Source organism: Siphateles boraxobius, unplaced genomic scaffold (assembly GCF_051911475.1).
Source record: "Siphateles boraxobius isolate OS27281-9 unplaced genomic scaffold, OSU_SipBor_1 9, whole genome shotgun sequence".
Lineage (NCBI taxonomy): Eukaryota > Metazoa > Chordata > Actinopteri > Cypriniformes > Leuciscidae > Siphateles > Siphateles boraxobius.
In genome coordinates this window covers 29,929,242-29,950,704 of record NW_027509219.1, presented here as the reverse complement: position 1 = coordinate 29,950,704, position 21,463 = coordinate 29,929,242, and the positions used below count along the sequence as shown (strand labels likewise).

General features: G+C 37.6%; 2 protein-coding genes across 4 annotated transcripts in view; one reads left to right on the top strand and one right to left on the bottom strand.

Annotated features, from left to right (window-relative positions):
* The window catches only part of med27 (mediator complex subunit 27), a 64,679-nt gene extending 60,047 nt beyond the window's left edge, over positions 1–4,632 (bottom strand). Inside the window, exons 1-2 of the mRNA XM_077222673.1 lie at positions 4,409–4,632; positions 3,700–3,844 (exon numbers count right to left, since the gene is read on the bottom strand). Coding sequence (XP_077078788.1) covers positions 3,700–3,844; positions 4,409–4,611 — 348 coding nt within the window. The 5' untranslated portion in view covers positions 4,612–4,632. The remainder of the gene's footprint in view (positions 1–3,699; positions 3,845–4,408) is intronic.
* Positions 4,633–6,476: 1,844 nt separating this feature from the next.
* Positions 6,477–21,463, top strand: part of ntng2a (netrin g2a) — a 63,988-nt gene continuing 49,001 nt past the window's right edge. For 2 of the 3 annotated variants that reach the window (XM_077222665.1, XM_077222667.1), the window contains exons 1-3: positions 6,536–7,064; positions 8,147–8,727; positions 16,350–16,993. In XM_077222665.1, the coding sequence (XP_077078780.1) occupies positions 8,491–8,727; positions 16,350–16,993 (881 nt within the window). In that variant the 5' untranslated portion in view covers positions 6,536–7,064; positions 8,147–8,490. Of the gene's footprint in view, positions 7,065–8,146; positions 8,728–16,349; positions 16,994–21,463 lie in introns of all 3 variants that reach the window. The other variant, XM_077222666.1, reaches the window with a different exon arrangement.

Sequence of the window (21,463 nt, the reverse complement as noted above, 5' to 3'; positions counted from 1 at the left end):
CACACACACACACACACACACACACACACACACACACACATACACATACACACACACACAAATCTGCACCATAATTTAACAACACAAATGGTTTGGGATCACTTGTTTCTTAAAGGAGTAATTTTTTAAAAACATTTTGAGGTCCAATTATAATACACAAAAAGAGCATTTTTTTCCACCACAAACAGTCATGATTTAGTTTTATTTCACCATTTTTAAAGAAAAATATGTTGATTCTTCATGATATGACTCCTTTAATGTTCCCTTATTATCACAAAAAAAACAAAATCCTAAATACCAGACTGAGATACCCACACAAAGAAGACAATGGCCAAAAACAGCCTTACTAAAAGCACCAAGTGCATTAATCCTGGGGTCATTTGCATGGCAGAAACGTTCGCATCGATCCTATTTACAGTGGGGCGGGGGTGGTTCTGTCTGGACAGACAGCGTGGAAGCATCGATACTTCTGCAGAAAGGCTTGGTTTGTCCCAACGCCAATGTTCACCCGCACACCGTCCAGCCCAGACACACCTAATCCTGCTGTAACGCTCCCAGCCTCAGAGTGTGGGGAAACAGCTGGCCTAACACGCATGGGCAGAGGAACCTCATGAACCAGCCTCATGTAGCACTGGCTTATACTAATGAGACCAGCAGAACACAGACAATTAGTAAAGGTTTTCAAACAGGAAAAACTGCAGGAAAAAAAAATTTATTTTAAAAAAAGCTGGCTTGGTTGTTGATTGCTTTCAAAACCATTAGGTAAAATAGGTCATTTCTGCAACACTACTGGCACAAAAGGGGGAAACAAGGATAAAAAAGAAATAAAAAAAGAAAAGAAAACAAGTCACAGGCAGTGATGTTTTAGTATAATTCAGATACTATATTACGGTTTTTATTTGTCTATATTTTCCATTTTCATAATAATTTTAGTTAAAATTGTAGTCATTTTGTTGTGTTTTTTCTATAGTTCAGCATTTTTATTTCAGTTTTAGTGCATCAAGTTAAACTAAATGAAAATGAGAAAACTATAGCCTTGGCAATTACCTGAAATAAAAACATTTTAATATTTAATTTCATTTAAGTTAACCTTTTTATTATTTCAAGCAACAAACATGTTTGTTTTTATGGTTAGTGTAGTGTAGTTTATGTAGCTTTAGTAAACTACAATAAATATAATAACACTGATATCAGGATCAATACTCCTTTTTGAAAAAGATAGATGATGATCTAAACTAAATAGGAATAAACAATTAAATATACAATATCTTTAGGTCTATTAGTTTGATACCAATTAATACCAACTAACTAACTAACTAACTAACTAAATAAATAAATGCTGATAATCAATAGGGGGCCATTACATTGTGCGTCCAAAAGTGTTTGTATAACAAAGTCTTAATGTTGAGGTTTACAAGAAAATCAACACGGTGACAAAGTAGGAATGCACAACCACTATATTGAGGGGAAAAAGAAAAAAAAGCACTTCTGGGCAAGAAGATACATTCAATTCCCGTTTGAACAAATATATATATATATATATATATATATATATATATATATATATATATATATATATATATATATATATATATTTGAATGATTTTCAAAAAATATAGACACCAACCAGTGATTTTTCAAGAGCTTTTCTATGCAATAGCAACTTTGAAAAGATTTGCTTTTGTTTGAGGAAGACCTCCATCCGTACACCTACTATTCTGCACACCGTGTGGAGAGAGCAACTGATGAGTGGCAGCTATTGATTGAGCACTTTAACCCCAGTCATTTCTCATAAATAAACCTGCGACACATTCACCAATTCATGAACAAAAACCTCAACAGGTTCTCAAGGTACTGCAGAACAGTATTAAACCTTTAATGACCTATTATTTAACCCCCACCCCCAAAAAAAATTTAAGAATCCAACCATAGATTTGTGCCATGTTTCCAAAAAAAACAAATAAACAGTGTTTCCTATTCAATTCCTCATCTATCATATTGCTACCTGCATCACCTATGGGCAAAGCATCAAAGAACTCAAGAACAGAGCGCAGACATCCTGTGAAATTGCATTTACAGTAAGAATAGCAAATCTTGTTCAATAACACTTAGGACAGAAGACCTACTCAAGATCAAAAGAAGTCAAAGCACTCAGCTGTAATGGATATTGAGCAAATGTTGGTTCTGCTGTGAGAACACCCACATCTATTGAATCTCAAGTGTGTGCTCTTCTGGCAAGACGCAGTGTGCGTTTTATTGAGAGGATTTGCTTGAGGACCTTGATCCAAAGAGAACATAATTTTACAGCCTTTTCAGGACAGGAACAAAAGAAGATTTACTAGGCAAGAAGTAAACCAACTCTATTTTCTGTCAAATTAAGCAGACGGACTTCAGACACTTTTTTACATTTGGAACTACTCACATGAAGCAAATCACAGCTACAAGCTATAATGCGTCTCATTGATGGGCTGTGAATTAGATCATCAAACTGTAGACCTGCTTCCTCTTGATTATAGTATTATTAGACACAAGATGATATATAATTCCACGTCTCAGCCGAGTCTGACGCCCATGATGATGTAAAAGCCTTGCATTCATGTTCGCTGGGAATTCATTAACAGATGTGAAGCAACTTTTTAAAGATACATGAAGACAAAACCAATGTGACTTCCACAAGTACTGAGCCAAAATGAGAGAGGGCTCTGACCAGAGCCTCCAGTTTACAGTAAATAAAAGGATTCATATAATTTTTCTTATATTATATTACATACAGCTACAACACCACTGAGCAGAAACTAAAGAAACTATGCACCGTTGTTAGCATACAGTACTAAGGTCTATATCTTTTGGTAGAGGGATCTTTATTTTTTGTATGGATGCACCGATATGAAAAATTTGCCCGATACCGATAATCATTTATATTAGAAAGCGATAACTAATATATATGGCCGATCAATCTAAATCCAAATTTTTATATAATTTTTAAGAGCCTGGTTACAAAAACAAAAGTCTCACCATTAAAAGCCATGTCCCAAGCACACAATTATAATGATGTTTTCATTATAATTTTATGTGTGCAGCACATGTTGCACTTAACTGTATTTTCCTTTTTGAGGGGATTCCAATCATATTTAAAGCAATTCAAACCCATCATGGCGAAGAGCGCATCTGAAGTATCTCAGCTGAAGGAAATAACCCATTATTTATCGGCTTTAATATATGGGCCAAATTTTCTTATTGGGCCGATAATGATAACATTAAAAATGATGTTGATCGACCGATGATGATATTGTGGCCGATATATTGTGCATCCCTAATTTTTTGTCTCGTATGAAAAACCTTTAAAGTACGGAGCCCCTAAAGGGACATGGTAAAGGTAAAAAATATGAGATGGAAGAAAAATTATTTGCCAATGCTTTTGCGTTCTCTCGCAAATGTTTTGCTTTACGCCGAGGAACTTTGCATTCGCTCACAAAGAGCTCAAAAGGTTTTTGCGAGTGAACGCAAAGTTTCTCTGTGGATTTGAGAGAATGTAAAAGCATTGACTTGTTATTTTTCCACCACCATGACCCTTTAGGGGCTCCATATTAAAGCCATCCATTTAGCCATGATTACATTCACATTATAAAGCAGCTTATTGTACAGGTTGCATATAAAGACAATAATGCTACGTGAATTAACAAAATGCTGACAACTTACTTTATTGGACCATTTGTAAGCCTGGAGCAGCTGGCTGTACAGAGGGGTTTTGTCCTGTACGGGGTCTAAACTGAGCAGTCCACTGTTGTGTAAGGGGTGACTCTCTGACGGCCTGCCAACCAAAGTGCTGAGACGCTCCAATTCACTGCAGAAGCAACAGTCATAGTCTGTTATGGTTGATATTTTTACACTTGCACATACAGAAACAAACCAATGTCACACTCCACTCATATACTTTGAATGTGTGTATACATCTATATGTGTGTGAGTTTCTGTGTGTGCATATACAATATATGTGTGTGTGTATATATATTTATACATATATATATATATACAGAGAGAGAGAGAGAGAGAGAGAGAGAGAGAGAGAGAGAGAATGTTTTTCTAACGATGACACCTTTTTAATTAATTATTGTTCCTAGCTGTTTTGACTTCAGGAACCATAATTAAAAAGATGTCACGGTAACCATAGTTACCGCCCAATCAGTTACTACAATAATTGTTACAACAGCAAAATAATAATGGAAACATTGTGGAATGGATGACTATACTCTGATTACTTGCTTTTCATGCTGACAGCAATGTACTGAGTAGTAAACCACCAAGTTTAGTTACCATGGTTTATTACAATAAGCATATACTGTGTTTATACCGTTACAAGGGCTAGTGAACAGGGTTAGTGAATTCTGTCATACAACAAACAACTCACTTTAAATCGCGATTCACTGACTGTAAATTATCTTGGAATTCCGTTATAAATACTTTCTCCCGCCCTTCAAGGGTCTCCTTATTCTTCATCCCATCTTTAAGAGAATCGAACACCCTGGTCACACTCGATCGAAGAGCCTGGATGGCATTAATCGCTTGAGAAAAAGCTTCTAAATTCACGCCAACATTCATAACGTCCGCCATCACTTCTCCGTCTGAGAACACTGGCGCACGAGTGACGTCACTGGTGCTGAAAGGGATGATGGGATTTGTAGTTTCTTTGATTTACAGGATCTTAATTTTGCAAAGTGGCTGGAAATATATACAGTATATATATATATATATATGTATATATTTTTTTTAAAAATCAATTTAAACTAATCTAATATCTCGGCTTATAAGCACAAACATGATTATTTCTATCCATTGCTTCGGTTTACTCTTTTTAGGGAGAGTATCATGCCGTGCACGGACAGCTCCATCAGATGACACAAACAGCCTTAAATCATTTTTAAAGCACTAAAGACCTTTTAAGTAAGGTTAATTGTGCAACCATTTTACCTGCAATCATGTTGCCCATCCTGGCGTGTTCGTAAACTATTTATTTATGAATTTATTGTTTGTTTGTTTGCACTTATAATGTTTATTGTCAGGGTTTAAACTTCATTATTTAGTATAATTGCAAAAAAGCAAACCTCATATAAATAGAACTTTAAATATAACAGCTCATTTAACATTTTGTTTGCCTCCTGAGATTGATGTTCAACATTTTCTGAGGATTAAACCCCTCTTTTCACAGACTATTTATTAAAGTAATAAAATCAAATATTATTTAATTTTGTTTTCGCCAAAATGCCATAGTTAAGAAAGTTAATAGTATACGAAACTTTCAGAATCTTTATTTAGGCCTATTTATTTATTTAGCCTATCACTGCCCTCGACTAAATATTTTTCTAGTCGACTAGTAGCCAAGCGATTAGTCGACTAACTGCGCGTTTATTAGCATAATAAGCCATAAATCATAATAACAAGTCTTAATCGCCTGTATATTGTAGCCTACATGCCTAATCAGCGGTCAAACACTCATAAAGCTTGCACCAGCAAACGTACGTAATGAGTGTGTCGTGAAAAAAAAGAAGGAGACTGTCTAAACATTATAATAATTGATTGATAATTTTTTCTGTGTTTTTGGCTACAGAGATTAAGTCACTAATATAGGCTATATGCTGACTCGTCATTTCAGCTTTAGGCTAGTGGAAACGCCTTGATGCCTATGTGCACATTTCATACAGATAACATATCTGAGAATATTTATTTTCCATTTGAATTGGTTCATTTAAGTAGATATTTCAAGCTTTCCATAGATGTATTTCTCATGTCTGTGAGTTTCGATTCATTTTGTGATGAGAAGAAGACGGCAGAAAGTGCATCCTGATTGTTTTCATTATTTTACAATAATGAAACTGAAATGAACTGTAAAAGACCCTTTATAATTTGCATTACTCTTATCTGTATGACTAAAAATTATTATTTTGAAGTAGGCCTAGCCTATTTTAATTTAAATGTAGTGATGGCACCGGCGCCTGTCATGCAGCTCACGCTCTCCACATAAACATGAGCGGACATGTAAACTTGTTAAAGTTGTTACTACTTAAATTTTTCAAGTGAAAGCCATAGCCTATTTGAGGCCGATGGATGATGGGCGAATGTTCGGATTTCCTGCCGTTAACAAACTGTCCATCACAGACTACGTGACCTCGCCACTTCCTGTGGAGTTTTTTTTTTTTTGTGCACTAACCAACTAATGACATGTTGGTCGACTAAACCTCTTCTAGTTGACTTAAAGTTAGTCGACTTTTAGGGGGCAGCCCTATATTAATTCAGACAGACAGACAGACAGACAGACAGACACAGGCTACATGCATGCATACATAGCCTACATACATACAAGCTACCACAGTTTTACTGCATTATACCTATTACAATTTGACCGAAGCTATTGTATATTTAAGGTTTCTGTCTGTATGACTTGTGAGGAGGAGATGTGGAATCCTCAGCCTCTGATCTGTCTCTTTAAGCGGGGCGGACTGCCTCATCTGCTGCTGGGACGGTTCAGCTCTTCAAGCCCATAGATAAACTTCTGTTTCACACTAGTTAGGCTAGACAAGGCAGGCAGCTTGCAGTGGCCAAAAGTATATGCATCGAGGTTTGCAAAAGACTAATGAAAGTCAGATATTGCGATGCGCAAATAGATAGGCTAGAGTAGATTAGGCAGAGTGAATGGAGCAGGAGCGGGGATGGGAATGGGAATGGGATGTGTAGTAGCTACTCTGAAGTCTGTCCTTGAGGGCACAGGACAGATACAGCAAAGAAGGCAAGGACAGGAAGACAAACTTTAAATGCACGTTTTCATGCAATACATGATTCGCGTCGGAGCAGTCTGGATGTAGGGCATCTATCATGCTTTCCGACAAACTACGCGGCAGCCGAAGAAAGCACGAAGGGGAAAGCGTTTGCTGTGATCTACGGAGAGGAGTAACGTGTGCATGTGTTTCTCATCCATCTCAAGTGATATGGTAGGGAACTGACTGAGAGTGAGAGTTTATACAGAAGAAATTCACCTGGGTACAGTAATGGTGCTGATATCTGGAGCCAGGGTAAGTTTACTCAAGTGTGTTACTTATTTAGTCTTAAATATTTTGGCAATTGAACATGCTGAATCTTTTAAAAGCGCTCAGATTATGGTCGGCTTTTCAGGGGATGTTCTTTGATGAATTCAAGTAACTTTAGCTCTAGAAAAATAGTTTACGGTCTATTACAAATCCCTGATGTTTTTTAAGTGCTTTTAACTAAACTTGTTTGCTCATATTTTCTGGTGTAAAAACATTTGATAATATATTTATTTCTTTAGTTAGTTATTCACATTTCTAATTTCCTTGATTTATACGTATTATATTTAGATAAATACAATACATTTGTTTAATATTCGCGCGCATTTCTTGTCACGTCATAATAAAATTGATTAATTCGCATTCTTTTGCACCATGTCCTATTCAGATGACCTACTTAAGTGTTTCAATTATTTAAAAAGATTTCAATTGCAATGTTAAAGTGTAAAAGTTAAAAAAGACGGGCACATGGAGTGACAGGTTCTCGAAGCACAGCTTTGAAAGTTCTGCAACGGTATAAAAAAAATCTAAATAAATTCGGGGTAGAAAAACTGTTCTGCTATAACTGTGGTTGCCATAATTTTATCGTACAAATAGTGACGATGTTTTATTCGTAATGCTGTCAGTTTACTTTACAGTTCCTGATTGAATATACAATTAAATAATATAATGTCAATATACCAACCTAGATGGGTTATTAAAATCGGGTTGTTTCTGAAAAATTTTCTAATAAACACAAAATAAGGCCATGATGACTTTAAATTATTCATAACCAACATCTCAATCAACTGTGACCAGTCCAATAAGATAAAACACCATCAGAGAAACACATGATACCAAAATCAAACTTTAGTAATGTAACATTTAATTAAGAAAACAAGGCATTTAATACCTTTTTGATATAAAAATATTATCATAAAATATAAATATTGCCTTGTAAAATATTTATTATCTCCATAAACTCTAATGCAAATGCATGCATTGTATTTTAAAATTTTACTGCATAAATAACAGTTTTTTTTGTAACTGTAGCATAGTTTTTTTAATTCATTTTTTTTCCTTTTTCCTAGGCAAACCATCAGAAATGAAACAGCTAATCTCATCACACTTGAATCTCAGATTGGACTCTGACACCAGACATCTTCTGATTGCACACAATCCACTAAATGCTTTTTATGTCTCTGAACTGAAGTGACATCCACCCCTGAACAGGAAGTCAGTTGCCACGTATAGAAACTGAAGTTTGAATTTTGAGAATGTCACAACAGATTTGATTATTACACATTTTACAGATTCGCACAGGTGTCCACGGAGGAACAGACATTGCCATTTTGCAAGAAACCGCCACCATGATGGATTTTGGAAAATTCACAATCTAAATAATTTCCATGCTGATACTCCTTGCCTTTCTTTCATGCCCATGGACCCATCCAGTGCCATGCTCTCACAGGCGCTCCTGCTCTTACAGTGCATTATCCTGACTCTCGGCCAGTACGATATCTGTAAGTCGCTGGTCAGCACAGACGATGGACCAACATGGGAATATTACGCTTGCCAGCCCAAAGCAACGTCCATGAAGGAGTACATGCAGATTCGAGTGGAGCCTCCCGATATCACATGTGGGAACCCACCGGAAAGGTTCTGCACTCTGGTGAGTTTGGACTGGATCACTTTTGGCTCTGCCGCTTTGTCAGTTACATCTGGTGTACTGGAACAGCTTGTGTTTGCATGCAAATATAGTTTCCAATCATGTTTATTTATGATAGTCTAAGTTTGATGCAATTTCAGTGTAACTTTAGTAGTTTCATAGCAATCAAAACAAAAATCAAAAGAAAATACATCCTAGCATATACATACAGTACATGCCTTTGTAATAATTTTATTATTGTGATTAACTGCCAATGCATATTGAGGATATGGGTTTGATTATCAAAACCGGTTAAAGGGATATTATACTCACCCTGATGTCATTCCAAACCTGTGAAGACAATAGAAGGTTTTCTAAAGAATACTGAAAACAAAAACAGCTTTGGTTCCCATTGACTACAATTATATGTTTTGACCATACAATGGAAATGAATGGGAACCGAAATAGTTTCCACCAACTGTCTTCAAAATATCTTCTTTTGTGTTCAGCAGAAGAAAGTAAGTCATACAGGTTTGGAAGGACATTAGGGTGAGTAAATGACAGGATTTTCATTTTTGGGTGGACTGTTGCTTTAAGAAGGCAAGTAATCAGACATAAAAATAGTTTGGCTCTGTTTATTTTTGGAAACAAAGGATAAAAGAAAGTAAAAAATAAATAAGAAAGATTACAGTAAGATCTGACACAAGAATACTAAAACTTCTTCAAGTAACCCTGATATGTCTTCACACAGATTATACAGTAATCTGCAACATGTGGCCGTTAACAATGTGTTTGTTCAGAGAGTCAACAAAGCCCAAATGGATGTGTAAATGTGCCTACACAGCTGTTTTTCGGTGTATTTTCAGTGGAGCACGAGACAGCAGCCACCGCAGGATTATCTGTGTAAATCAACTCAGGTTTAGCACCGAGCGTGAGGGCGCAAACAATCTGCGTCTTTCCAGGGCACATCTGGTGACCGATCGACATTCTGGGTTACTCTGCGACATACTTGAGATTAGGGCAGTCACAACCATGAAAATATTATTAATTTACAATCAGTGTTTTGAGGGGTGAATTGAAGGCCCTCTGTCAGGTTGGTAAAGTATGAGTGTAGGCAAAGTTAATCTCCATCAGAGATGCTTTGGGAATTTAGCCAGACGCTTGATTGCAAAATAATCGGATAGAGGATTTGTCCAGCTGGACTGACACTACGCATGGGGCCCGGAGACAGAGAGCTGCTTCTGACGGGGTGCTAATTCACACATTTAGAGTGTGCGGATAAAAGACAGGATGCCGTTGGGGGGTGGGGGGAGGGGAGGGGGGGGGGGGGGGTAATCAGACATTGCTCATTCTATGACATCATTCTCTCACCATATACCATTTGGCTCACACATTGACAACGGGTGGGTAGCTGGACTGTGAAGAGAGTAGGAATTCAGTAGCCAAATCGATTTTTCTAGAATCAAATTTATTACATGAGTCTTTTATTTGTAGTGATGGATTTAATTTGTCAAAAGTAAAATGTAGGAAAAACAGATCAAACTCAGGTTTTCAAACTCAGTTGAAAAAGAAACATAATTGTTTTAAGTTTGCGGTTCTTTGGCAGTAACCTGCAATTAGGCTGTAAAAAATGGCCGGGTTTCTCACCAGTTCACCCTGCTGCCTGGGTCGTTCCAGCTGGAGAGATACCTGTGAGCAACCCTCGACCTTCAGACTGGGTTTTCTCTCTAGTTTAATCATAGCAAAGTCTAAATTACTCAAATTAAAAGAATTCCTCAAAAATTCAGTGAAATTGAATATTTGTGGTTAAATATTCACTTATATTTTAATGGGATAATCTCGGAACTTTGAAACACATGATGATGCCAGTGATTCCCAGAAAAATAAAAATGTGAATAAGAACTATTACTTGAGCACCAAATCATTAGAACGATGCTGTAATGATGAGTAATGATGCTGAATATTGCTTTGCATCACAGGAGTATAATTGCATTCTTAAATATTTCAAAATAGAAAACAGTAATAAATGGTTAATTTATTTAAATAGTAATAAACAGTAATAAAAGTTTTTACTGTATTTTTTAACAAATAAATGCAGCCTTGGCGAGCACATATGACATTTCTTTCACACACACACACACACACACACACACACACACACACACACACACACACACACACACACACACACACACACACACACACACACACACACACACACACACACACACACACACACACACACACACACACACACACATACACAATAACATAAATAAACCTTCAGAACAGATGTAATCTACACCAGATATTCACTGTTAATATTTCCCAAAAAACACATTTGGCCACAATTTCTGTAAGTTTCCCATTTTAATACATTGCACCACATAAAACTTTCTGTCCTCATCTACTATTCATACAATAACCCGACACAAGGGCGTATAAATCGTGCATACTGATTACGGAATATTTTTCCATGTCGACCTGAGACGGCTTACTGAGCAGAAGAAACTTGAGATGAGTTTTAGGAGAAGAGTGTAGTCATGTCCTTCCCTGTCAGCACTTTCTTCTCAGATCGATAAAAGCTGACTGTTCATCCACTGATCAGCCTGCTCTGCATTCAGATGTTGAGCGAGAGAGAGAGGGAGGGAGGGCTGAGGGGCCACGCACTTTTAGACTGAGGAGACCTTCTGGCATTCACAAGATCAAACTTGCTCCATGTGAGAATAACTCCAGTGCCTGCAGTCACAGTGTGTTTTAAAGCAGCAGTGTTAAAGAGAATTGATCCACACTTGTTTACCGTTACAACTCCAGGGATTCAATGTAGTGTGAGGCGTCCTTGACAGGAAGTGTCTCGCCTGTGACTCTCAGCAGTTGTAGAGTGAATCATTTGCTACTGTAATATTTTTCTATCTATCTATCTATCTATCTATCTATCTATCTATCTATCTATCTATCTATCTATCTATCTATCTATCTATCTATCTATCTATCTATCTATCTATCTATCTATCTATCTATCTATCTCTGTCTGTATGTCTATCTATCTAATCTAGATTATTTATTTATTTTCCTTTTTTATATAGGCCTACCTGACTTCTGTTATATTTTAGTTCATGTTATTATATAATATTATATGCTATAATTTTTCCATGTAGCCTATAAATAAAGATACACAAACAAATAAAACATTTTTTAATTATTTTCTTTCGATTTGTTTAATTTCTGTATGTATAGGCTACAATAATAAAAAAAATAGCATAAATAAATTAAAGTACTTTTATATAACAAGAAAAAAAATGATTAAAAAAAATCCGCCTAGATTAAATAAAAATAAAACTAATAGAATATTAACCATAGCACATAATATGATATAATAGCATGAAATACAATATACAAAATTTTAGGTAGATTTATGTAGAAAATAAAAAAGTAATATTAATAATATATTCTATTTAAAAAAAAGTCATATATTCATACCATAATATTAAACCAAAAGAGAATATTTTACACAATAGCATCAAAGAAAATATACAGGATGTCATATATAGAGTAAAGTAAAATATATGGGGAGGCCTACAGTATATCATTTATTTTTTGCTGAAATATATCATGAATTCTGGAGAATTAATTTATTTTACGGCAGAATTCTACAGACTCAGATTCCTAGTTGGTTTATTTGAATTTGACAAGGCATACAATACATATATTTGATATAGTGAGTCTGGCACTCTGTTAAGCCAGTTGAAACTGTGTTTACAATCAGCGTTATTTTTTTTCCTTCACATTGAAAGCGAGTTAATTGATCCACGTAAGCCCTCTAGATTTGGCAACTTCACTTTCTTTGGAGATGCTTTCCGGCTCATTAAAGATTTAGAGGAAATTTCAGTCACTCAGCGCCCACAGGAGATGCCGTTGCATTTTTACTCAGCGCCTTGCTTTTTTTCTTTCCTTCTCTTGCATGATGTTAGCGACTGCTGGAAGCTCTCATTGTATATAGCGCTAGCTAATGAGGGAGAGAGTATAAAGGATGGGGAGGGAGGAAAGATCTCAGCTTAGCTAAGCAGAAAGATGACCCATTGCTGCATACGGTAAACATCTGAACATACACTGTGATGGTGTGATTTATGTTTGCGTTCATGCTCGTTCAAAGCCTATATTGTGCATCATCCTCACACATACTCTTTGAATGAAACTACTCTCTTCAGTCGTACAGCCATATGAGGATTAATCCTATTGGCCTGTTTTAGAAACACATTAAGAGCCAAGACTAAATATAGCAGGTAGAGTAACTGCACTGTCTCGCAATGCACCATGGGAAAACATAAACATTCGGTCCAGATTTTTTCTCTAATCACTTCTGGAAAACATCACGTCTGGAAAACATCACAGTTAGACAATGAGTTGTCTGTTTGTCACAGAAAAATCCTGTAGCTGCTTCGTTTTTGTCATTTCTCATGAATTTTCAATGAATCCAAAGCGCATCCTCCCCCATCCTGTACTCCCAAAGGGGACTGAGTTTGTCCCCATGTGTCCACAAGCAATAATCCCCCATCTGCCTGTTTTCGTGCCGCCTCAGGTCTTAGGGATTCTTCAAATCACCATGTAGTAATTTGCATTCCTCGTATTTAATTGTTCAATTGTTTCAAAAACAGCATGCATATTTTTGTATTGGTTAAAAAAAAAACTCTTGACTGCATAAATAAAAACATAATTTCGCAAAATTAAAATACATTTCTCTCAGGGTGTGTTCACACTTGGCAGGTTTGGTTAGATTAAAACGAACTCTGGTGTAATTGCTCTGTTAGTGCGGGCCATTAGAATAAGTGTGAACGCTGCCATCCCAACTCTGGTTCGCATCAAACAAGCGTACCGAGATATTTTCTGGTGGTTTCGGACTGCTTCCAAATGAGCTCTGGTGCTGTTTTACTGAAATATGAACACAACACAGACCAAAGCCAGGTAAATGAACCAAACACAGGATGTGAGTGATGGGGAGTGATGTGCAAACCAAGCATAAGATCTACAATGCATTTGAGAGGCAATCCAAATCCATTAAACTTCAGAAACATTACTAAGTTGACTAAATAAGCTAAAAATGGTTTGATAATATATTTGCATATTAAAGCCCTGTTCTGGCACTCTCTGGGACAGTTGAAACTCTTGTGCAAGTCACTTTCTGGCTGGTATAATAAGGCGACTGTATCCCTCTGAAGCTGTTCTGCACCAGCTGTTATATGACTGGACGTCCGGAGGGAGCTGCCTTCATTGTAATTAACTCACAGGCGCAGAAAAAAAGGGCCACCTCTCCAGGTACTAACAGTCCAGTCACCACGAGCGTAGTATCTGCTCTTCACAGAACATTTCATACTATCACTAAGTGAGTGCTCTTATGAACTTTGTAACATTTAACATTTTCCCCATTTTTGTTAACAAAATCTCCTGATTCATACTGTTTATTTTAAGAACACACATTCATCTTTCTTTCTCAGTCAGCCCCTATAAACAGATCCTCAGTGCAAAGTGGGCTCTCCTAGGCGATGTTGAACCATTTATTAAACGTGTAATAGAACGGGACTCAAACAGACAGGTCGGGATTTCCTATTGAATGATGTGCGATGCAAATCATAAGGTCGAACTCGGCTAAAGTTAAGGCTATTCACGAGTTCACACTTACATACAATTAGAGGGGGTAAAGTATAATGCGTATTTGGCGTGCTGTCCGGGGGGAGGGCTCCGAGCTCGGAGTTCGGCCCCGAACCCAGAGTACTCCCCTCGAACCCAGAGTATCCCCTCCGTATGTGAAGTGGTTAGGACTAGAAGAGTGGAGAAGGGGAGGTGGAGGGACGCTGCTAAACTGTAAATGAAATGAGGTGAGACTGCTGAGTCTATATATACACATTTTAATCATTGATTGTAGAGGGCTCTCCACTCGTGGTAATTATCTGAACGTGCTCCTCCCGAACTTTGTTAATAAAACATCATATGTTATCAGATTCTGTGACAATTGTAGCATCTTCTTTTTCTTATTAAATTGTGTAATTGTTCTGATGATACAGAAACGACTCACTTCACTTTAAGTAATCACAGTAAGCATTAGTCATTGTCTCTAAGTTCTTCTATGCATTCTTCAGTGACATTAGCCAACACAACCACACGTCTACAAGAGTTCGATCACCGGAGGGAGGCCAAACGATCGCATTGTCTGTTTACTGACACAGTTTCTTGTCGCTGCCAAGCAGTGGGCAAACTTTCCTCTAAGAGCCTCGCTGCTCTTTAGATGTGACGTGATTCATGCTAGGATAGCTGGAGATTTAGTCTAAGAACCACCTGGTGCAACAGTTGGACTGGATTTGTATGATACAGAGAAAGACGGCAGGATTGAGTCAGCGGGATGAGCTAGGCTAAGGTGCTCCCTGGTTATGGATCAAAGTGCTAAGGTACTCCAGATGGTTGGGACAGGTAGTCTGAATTATTTCTTAATGGAAGTTAATGGTCCATGAAGACGCTTGGCCCGAGAAACGTTCAAGTGTGCCGGCTGTAAAACAATAACTATCCCTGGACATCGATCTGTCGGTTTTAGAGGCTGTAGTGTGTGCTGAGACTTTTAACTCCTCAAATGTTTGTTGTGTGGGATGGATGTTGCTTACTTACCAGGGAATTAAGGGTTCAAGCGTGACCAGATGGCAATCTGTGGTTTAATCCGTACACCTGGTGTGTCACTAGGGCAAAGGTTCAAACCCTGAAATTACAGTAGTGATGGGAAGTCAAGTCACCTTTATTTTTATAACACTTTATACAATACAGATTGTTTCAAAGCAGCTTTACAGTGATAAACGGTAAAATGATTTAATGATGCAAACCAAGTTTATATCGGCTGTACAGCAGCTCTAAACGAAAATGGTGTCATTGTTCAGCTGAAGTCAGTTCAGTCATCAATCCATCAATTATTAAATTCATTCATTTCATCTGGGAACTTGGAAAGAGGTTGTTTAAATACAGAGAAGTTGATCTTATATACATAATTTTCATATGATGAGCTATAAAAAATGCAAAAACCCTTTTAAAAAAATTGATGATTATATATTTTAGTGTATAAATAATATATATTTATATACACTATCATGGTGACCACTTTGGTCAATAATTAATTTTATTTTTAAAAAAAAAGAAGTGTCTCATGTTTACCAAAGTTAAAATTATTTCATCAAAAATACAGCATAAACAGTAATATTGTAAAATATTATAACAATTTAAAATAACTATTTTCTATTTTAATATAGTTTAAAATGCAATGTATTCCTGTGATTCATCTGAATCATTACTCCAGTCTTCAGTGTCACATGATCCTTCAGAAATTATTCTAATAGAATGATTTGCAGCTCAAGAATCCTCTTTTATTATTATCAATGTTGAAAACAGTTTTTTTATGTGTATTTATGTGGAAACTGTGATTTTTCTTTATAGGGAACTTTTTTCGGTGGTAGTTTATAGCTATAAAACATGCAACAAATCATATAGCCTATACAGTATTTTATATTTTAATCTTTAATATTAGTTTATTTTTTATTATTATTTAGTTATCCTTCCTTCATTTTGTACCACTCTTTATTTGATCTTTTATTTTTATTTATCTTTGTCTGTAGGAAAACCCATACCTGTGTAGTGATGAATGCGATGCCTCCACTAAAGAACTCGCCCATCCTCCAGAGCTGATGAAAGATCGTGAGCGAACTGGACTCATCACGTACTGGCAGACTGTAACATGGAGTCGATATCCTGAGCCTCTTCTGGCCAACATATCCTTATCCTGGAACAAAAGCCTTGAGTTAACAGATGACATCCAGATAACCTTTGAGTACGGGCGGCCCACAATAATGGTGCTGGACAAGTCCCTGAACTATGGGCGAACCTGGCAGCCTTACCAGTACTATGCTGACGACTGCTTCGAGACCTTCGGAATGTCTTCAAAGAGAGTGCAGGATCTGTCGGCAACTAACGTGACCAGAGTCATATGTACCGAGCAATACTCTCGTTGGGTCGGTTCCAAGAATGAGAAGAATGTGCAGTTTGAGGTCCGGGAACGCTTTGCCATATTTGCTGGGACAAAATTGCAAAACATGGACAACTTATACACACGGATGGAGAGTATGAAAGGCCTCCGAGACTTTTTCACCTTCACCAACCTGCGGCTTCGGCTGCTAAGACCGGCACTCGGAGGAACATACGTACAAAGAGACAACCTGCTCAAGTACTTTTACGCCATCTCCAATATCGACATATCAGCAAGGTAATGATGCACAACACTATGTTAGTCTTACTCATGGATAGTTGTTGCTTTTATAAATTGTTTGAACGCTCATTTTGTAGGCTTTTTTATTTGGTAATTTTATTGAGAGATATGACAGGAAATTATGGGAGAAGAGAGAGAGAATGGTATAAGAACACAACTTCTTTCAAAGTTGAATTTTGTTTTATCATAGTTCAAAGAAATACATAGGACATAATATAATTAAACAGGACCTATTGTACTTTTTTACATTTTCAACTTTCTTTAGTGTGTAATGTTGCTGTTTGAACATGAAAAAGGTCTGCAAAGTTACAAATCATAAAGTCACTCCAAAGGGTCCTATTATCAGTAAGCACTGTTTATGAACTCCCTGAAACATTTTAGTCATTTTAAAATTGTAGTCTTTTTTTCCGGGAACGTACGTCAAAATATTCCTCATTTAAATAATTCCCACCCAAGCATACACAAAATAAAGGGGGCGAGGCCTGGTTGAGTTGCGTTTCTAGTGTGTTGAAACTCATGGTTATGGTAAGGGGCGTAACATTTCAGAAACATGTTTTAAGCAGTTGACCAATCACAACACACTGGTCCAGCTGACCAATCAGAGCACATTGCACTTTTCAGAAGACGGGGCTTCGTATGGTGCTTTTCCACTGCATGGTACGGCTCGTTTTGCTTTTCCACTGCAGTTCCACTAGTACCGCTTCATCAACCAATGAGAGGAACGTCTGCACCTCGTCTACTGACCACGAGCCATTTATTTTTCCAAGTTGCGTGTGACTGTCGTTTAAAGCAAGTCCTTTAAAAAAGCACAACAAATGAAACAAATGATACTACGGTGGCTGTTGCTGCAAGCGGGTTTGGTGTCTTGTTTTGCAAATCCAATGACGCTGGTAGTGACGATTTTCTCTGACCAATCAGTGAGCTGCAGTGTTGTTTACACATCACATTTTAGTATCAGTGCGGCATGCTTTGAACCTCAACCGAGGTGGTACTATTCGTGCCCTGTTTACACGAAGGGAAGACGCAGATATTTCTCTGCGGTTTGGCCTTTCATTTACACGAAAACCCAGTTTTTATCACAGAAAATGATTATTTCTAATAACTCCGACCAAAGTGGAGATTTTGGAAAACTCCATTTGCATGTAAACTGAGAAAAACAGAGTTTTAGGCAGCCGACGTCACAGTATGCGACAAAACTCGCACCAAAAGTGCGACCTCTTTGTTCTTCTTCTTCTTCTGTGGATTTATTGGTGAGTTGCATACCAACTTTTAAGGTGCATACCGCCACCTCCTGTACTGGAGTGACCTCTTTGTTCAAAAGAGAAAGTGATTCGTTGCTGTTGTTGTGAATTCTGATTGGCTAACGTGGGCTTGAGCTTCTCGTTACACTGCCACCTACAGGTTTGGCATACAGGGAAGAGTGGTGCTGCAACAATGTAAAATATGTGAAAAATAATGTGTCTTAGCATATTTTAAATTAGTATATTACTTAGAATATCATCTTAGCATATTTAAACTAGTTGTTCTCTGCGTTGAAGTGATCAGCTATGATAAAAATGTCCAGCAGCAAAGGGGGATCAATCCAAGGCCCAAACCTCCGGTAATGCAAACCCTCAATCAATACTTATTCTGGTATGTCAGAGAGGAAATTGTTTTAACGGCGACAGGGAATGGGATGGCTTAAGTAGACAAATGGACATGCAGAAAGCAGCCTATAAGAGGGCTGAGTGATGTTTCAGTGTTTCATAATGAGAGGACCGCCAGAGTGGAAATGTTAAGCTAATACCCAGCGGAAAATCGTCCTGGGATATTTTATTCATTCCACAACATTGGGATGCGTTTCAGCAGCATTTGAATAATAAAAATGGCAAGGCCTCCCTGATGGCCTGCCCTGTGAGTACTCGTCTAAATGGAGTCCACGGGGTTGGTGGGTGTTGGGAACAATAATCAGATCAGACTCTACGACCAGTGACACTTCCTACATCACGGCCTATTTCCCCTGCCATCAAGCATTCGCTAATAATCAGTGCTGATTACACTAAATAGCCTATAATAACATGGACCAAGAATCCTTAATTGAGGAAGATGAAGTGTTACTTATTTAAAGCAATTAAAGTACGCTGTTAATTTCCCTATTTACCTCTTTATTTTGTGTCTTGTTTGCCAGGAGACGTTATGTGCGCTCTGATAATGATGTTTGCCTTTTCATCCGAAGTGCCAGCGATACTACTAACTCAAATTTCTGCAGAAGGCATCTAAAAATAGCCTGACTGAACAATGAAAACATATTCCTCAGTTGTTTTTTTCCCTGCTGCTTTGATGACATTCGTGAAAAATCATCTTGATCAGCCCCTTTCCCGCTAAAAAGAAATGTTTAGGAGGCATCATGCCATACAGCACGCCACGTGTCTGTGAACATAATGAGACACAACCATTCTCCCTGTGAAGCTCATCTTGTGGGATTCATTTTTTTGCCCAACACTAATATGTGAAAAGATAAGACTTGCGTTTTATTCTCACCTTCTCCTCCCTGCTCCAGCTTGCTGCAATCTGACGTGAGATACAAGACAGTAGAAAGAGTTCACAAATAGGCGTCCCAGTAGATGGACTGGGAGAGGGTGAAAGCGAGAGGGTGGGCTCGTGTTCCATCAGACAAATATCCCAAAGACATTGCTTGAACCTTAATTAAACCTGGTATGAGAGGAAATAAATAAATAAACACAATTCCCAGGGTTCATGTTAATTTATGCAAAGACTTGAGTTGATCAGATGCATCTCCTGTTCCCATTCCCCCTTTCCTCCCTGAATCCTCCTGTGAAAGCCTTCTGAAAATCCAGTGTACCAAGATACTGCAACCTGCATATCAAAGACGCCAAAGATGGCTGGTGAATTTGGCGTGAGGGATTTTTGAGAAATAATGCTGTTTTGTTAATATACAGAGAACCTGATAGGGCATTTCGAAAGATCAAGGTCGAATGGAAATAAAAGAACTCACATCTCAGAGATGTCCTTGGGCCTACATTAGCAAAGAGTCAGAGGCTATGGAGGGAAGGTGAGATGGAGGAAGCTCCAGAGGTGCCATGAGGACAACATCAGGATCCTTCCGTCTTTATCACCCGTGTGTGGGCAGAAACTCTATCATGAAAGCACCACCATGAAGAGGTGTTTTGTAGAGAATCTAGAATCCCTCTGAGATTGATTCACACCCACACTTGGATTGTGCCGTTGTGCTCTTGTATTAAATGTAAGTGCTTGTGTTTTCAACCTTTTAATCACCAGGCCAGACAACACCAAGACATAGTGATATATGTAAAGAAAGAAGTTGAAAAGTACATACCCGTCAAAAGTTTGTACACACCTACTTGTTCTGTATTATTACTAGTGTTGGGGGAAGGTACTGACACTTCAGCTTCCCAACCTACTGTCAAAAAGTAGCATGAATGAAAAATGAAAATTATGTCATTAATAATTACTCACCCTCATGCCTTCAGACTTTCTTTCAACTTCGGAAAACAAATGAAAATATTTTTACGGAAAGAGCTTTCTGTCCCTCCATTGACAACCTACGCAACTACCAATTTGATGCAACAAAATGTTAATAATGGTAAACGGAAGCTCAAGTATGTTCGCTTGACAATGCGAAAATCAATGATGTTCATTCTCGTGTTACGCAGCACAATTGAGAGTCCTCAAGAACCAATGAAGTGTGTTTTCCCGCATCAAAGTAAGTATGGTTGAGCTCCTGTTTATGTTCGCTGATCAATGTTTATAGATGCAGTATGTGAATAAAAGCCTAAATTCAATCTGTTCATCATATAGTGATCAAGTCTCTTCAGAAAATTTGGATTAAACCGCTCAATTCATATGGATTAGTTTTACGATCGCTTTATGAACTTTTTGAAGCGTCAAAGTGGTTGTTGAGTAGCTGTCAATGGAGGGACAAAAATTGCTCAGATTTCATTAAAAATATCTTAATTTTTGTTCCAAAGATGAATGAAAGACTTACAGTTTTGGAACAACATGAGGGTGAGTAAATAATGGCAGAGTTTTTGGGTAAACCCTTGGGTATTTATACATATATATACACACTGTACATAAAAGGACCACTATATGTGTGTGTGTGTGTGTGTGTGTGTGTGTGTGTGTGTGTGTGTGTGTGTGTGTGTGTGTGTGTGTGTGTGTGTGTGTGTGTGTGTGATTGTGTGTGTGTGTGATTGTGTGTGTGTGTGTGTGTGTGTGTGTGTGTGTGTGTGTGTGTGTGTGTGTGTGTGTGTGTGTGTGTGTGTGTGTGTGTGTGTGTGCGTGCGTGTGTGTGTGTGTGTGTGCGTGTGTGTGTGTGTGTATAATGATGATCTCATTCATTCACATAAAATATGGATTTTTGTGCAGCAACTCAAATTAATCAGTGAATCGTTTTAGGACCAGTTCATTTTCATGAACAATCTGAATCAATTCACTCAAATGAAT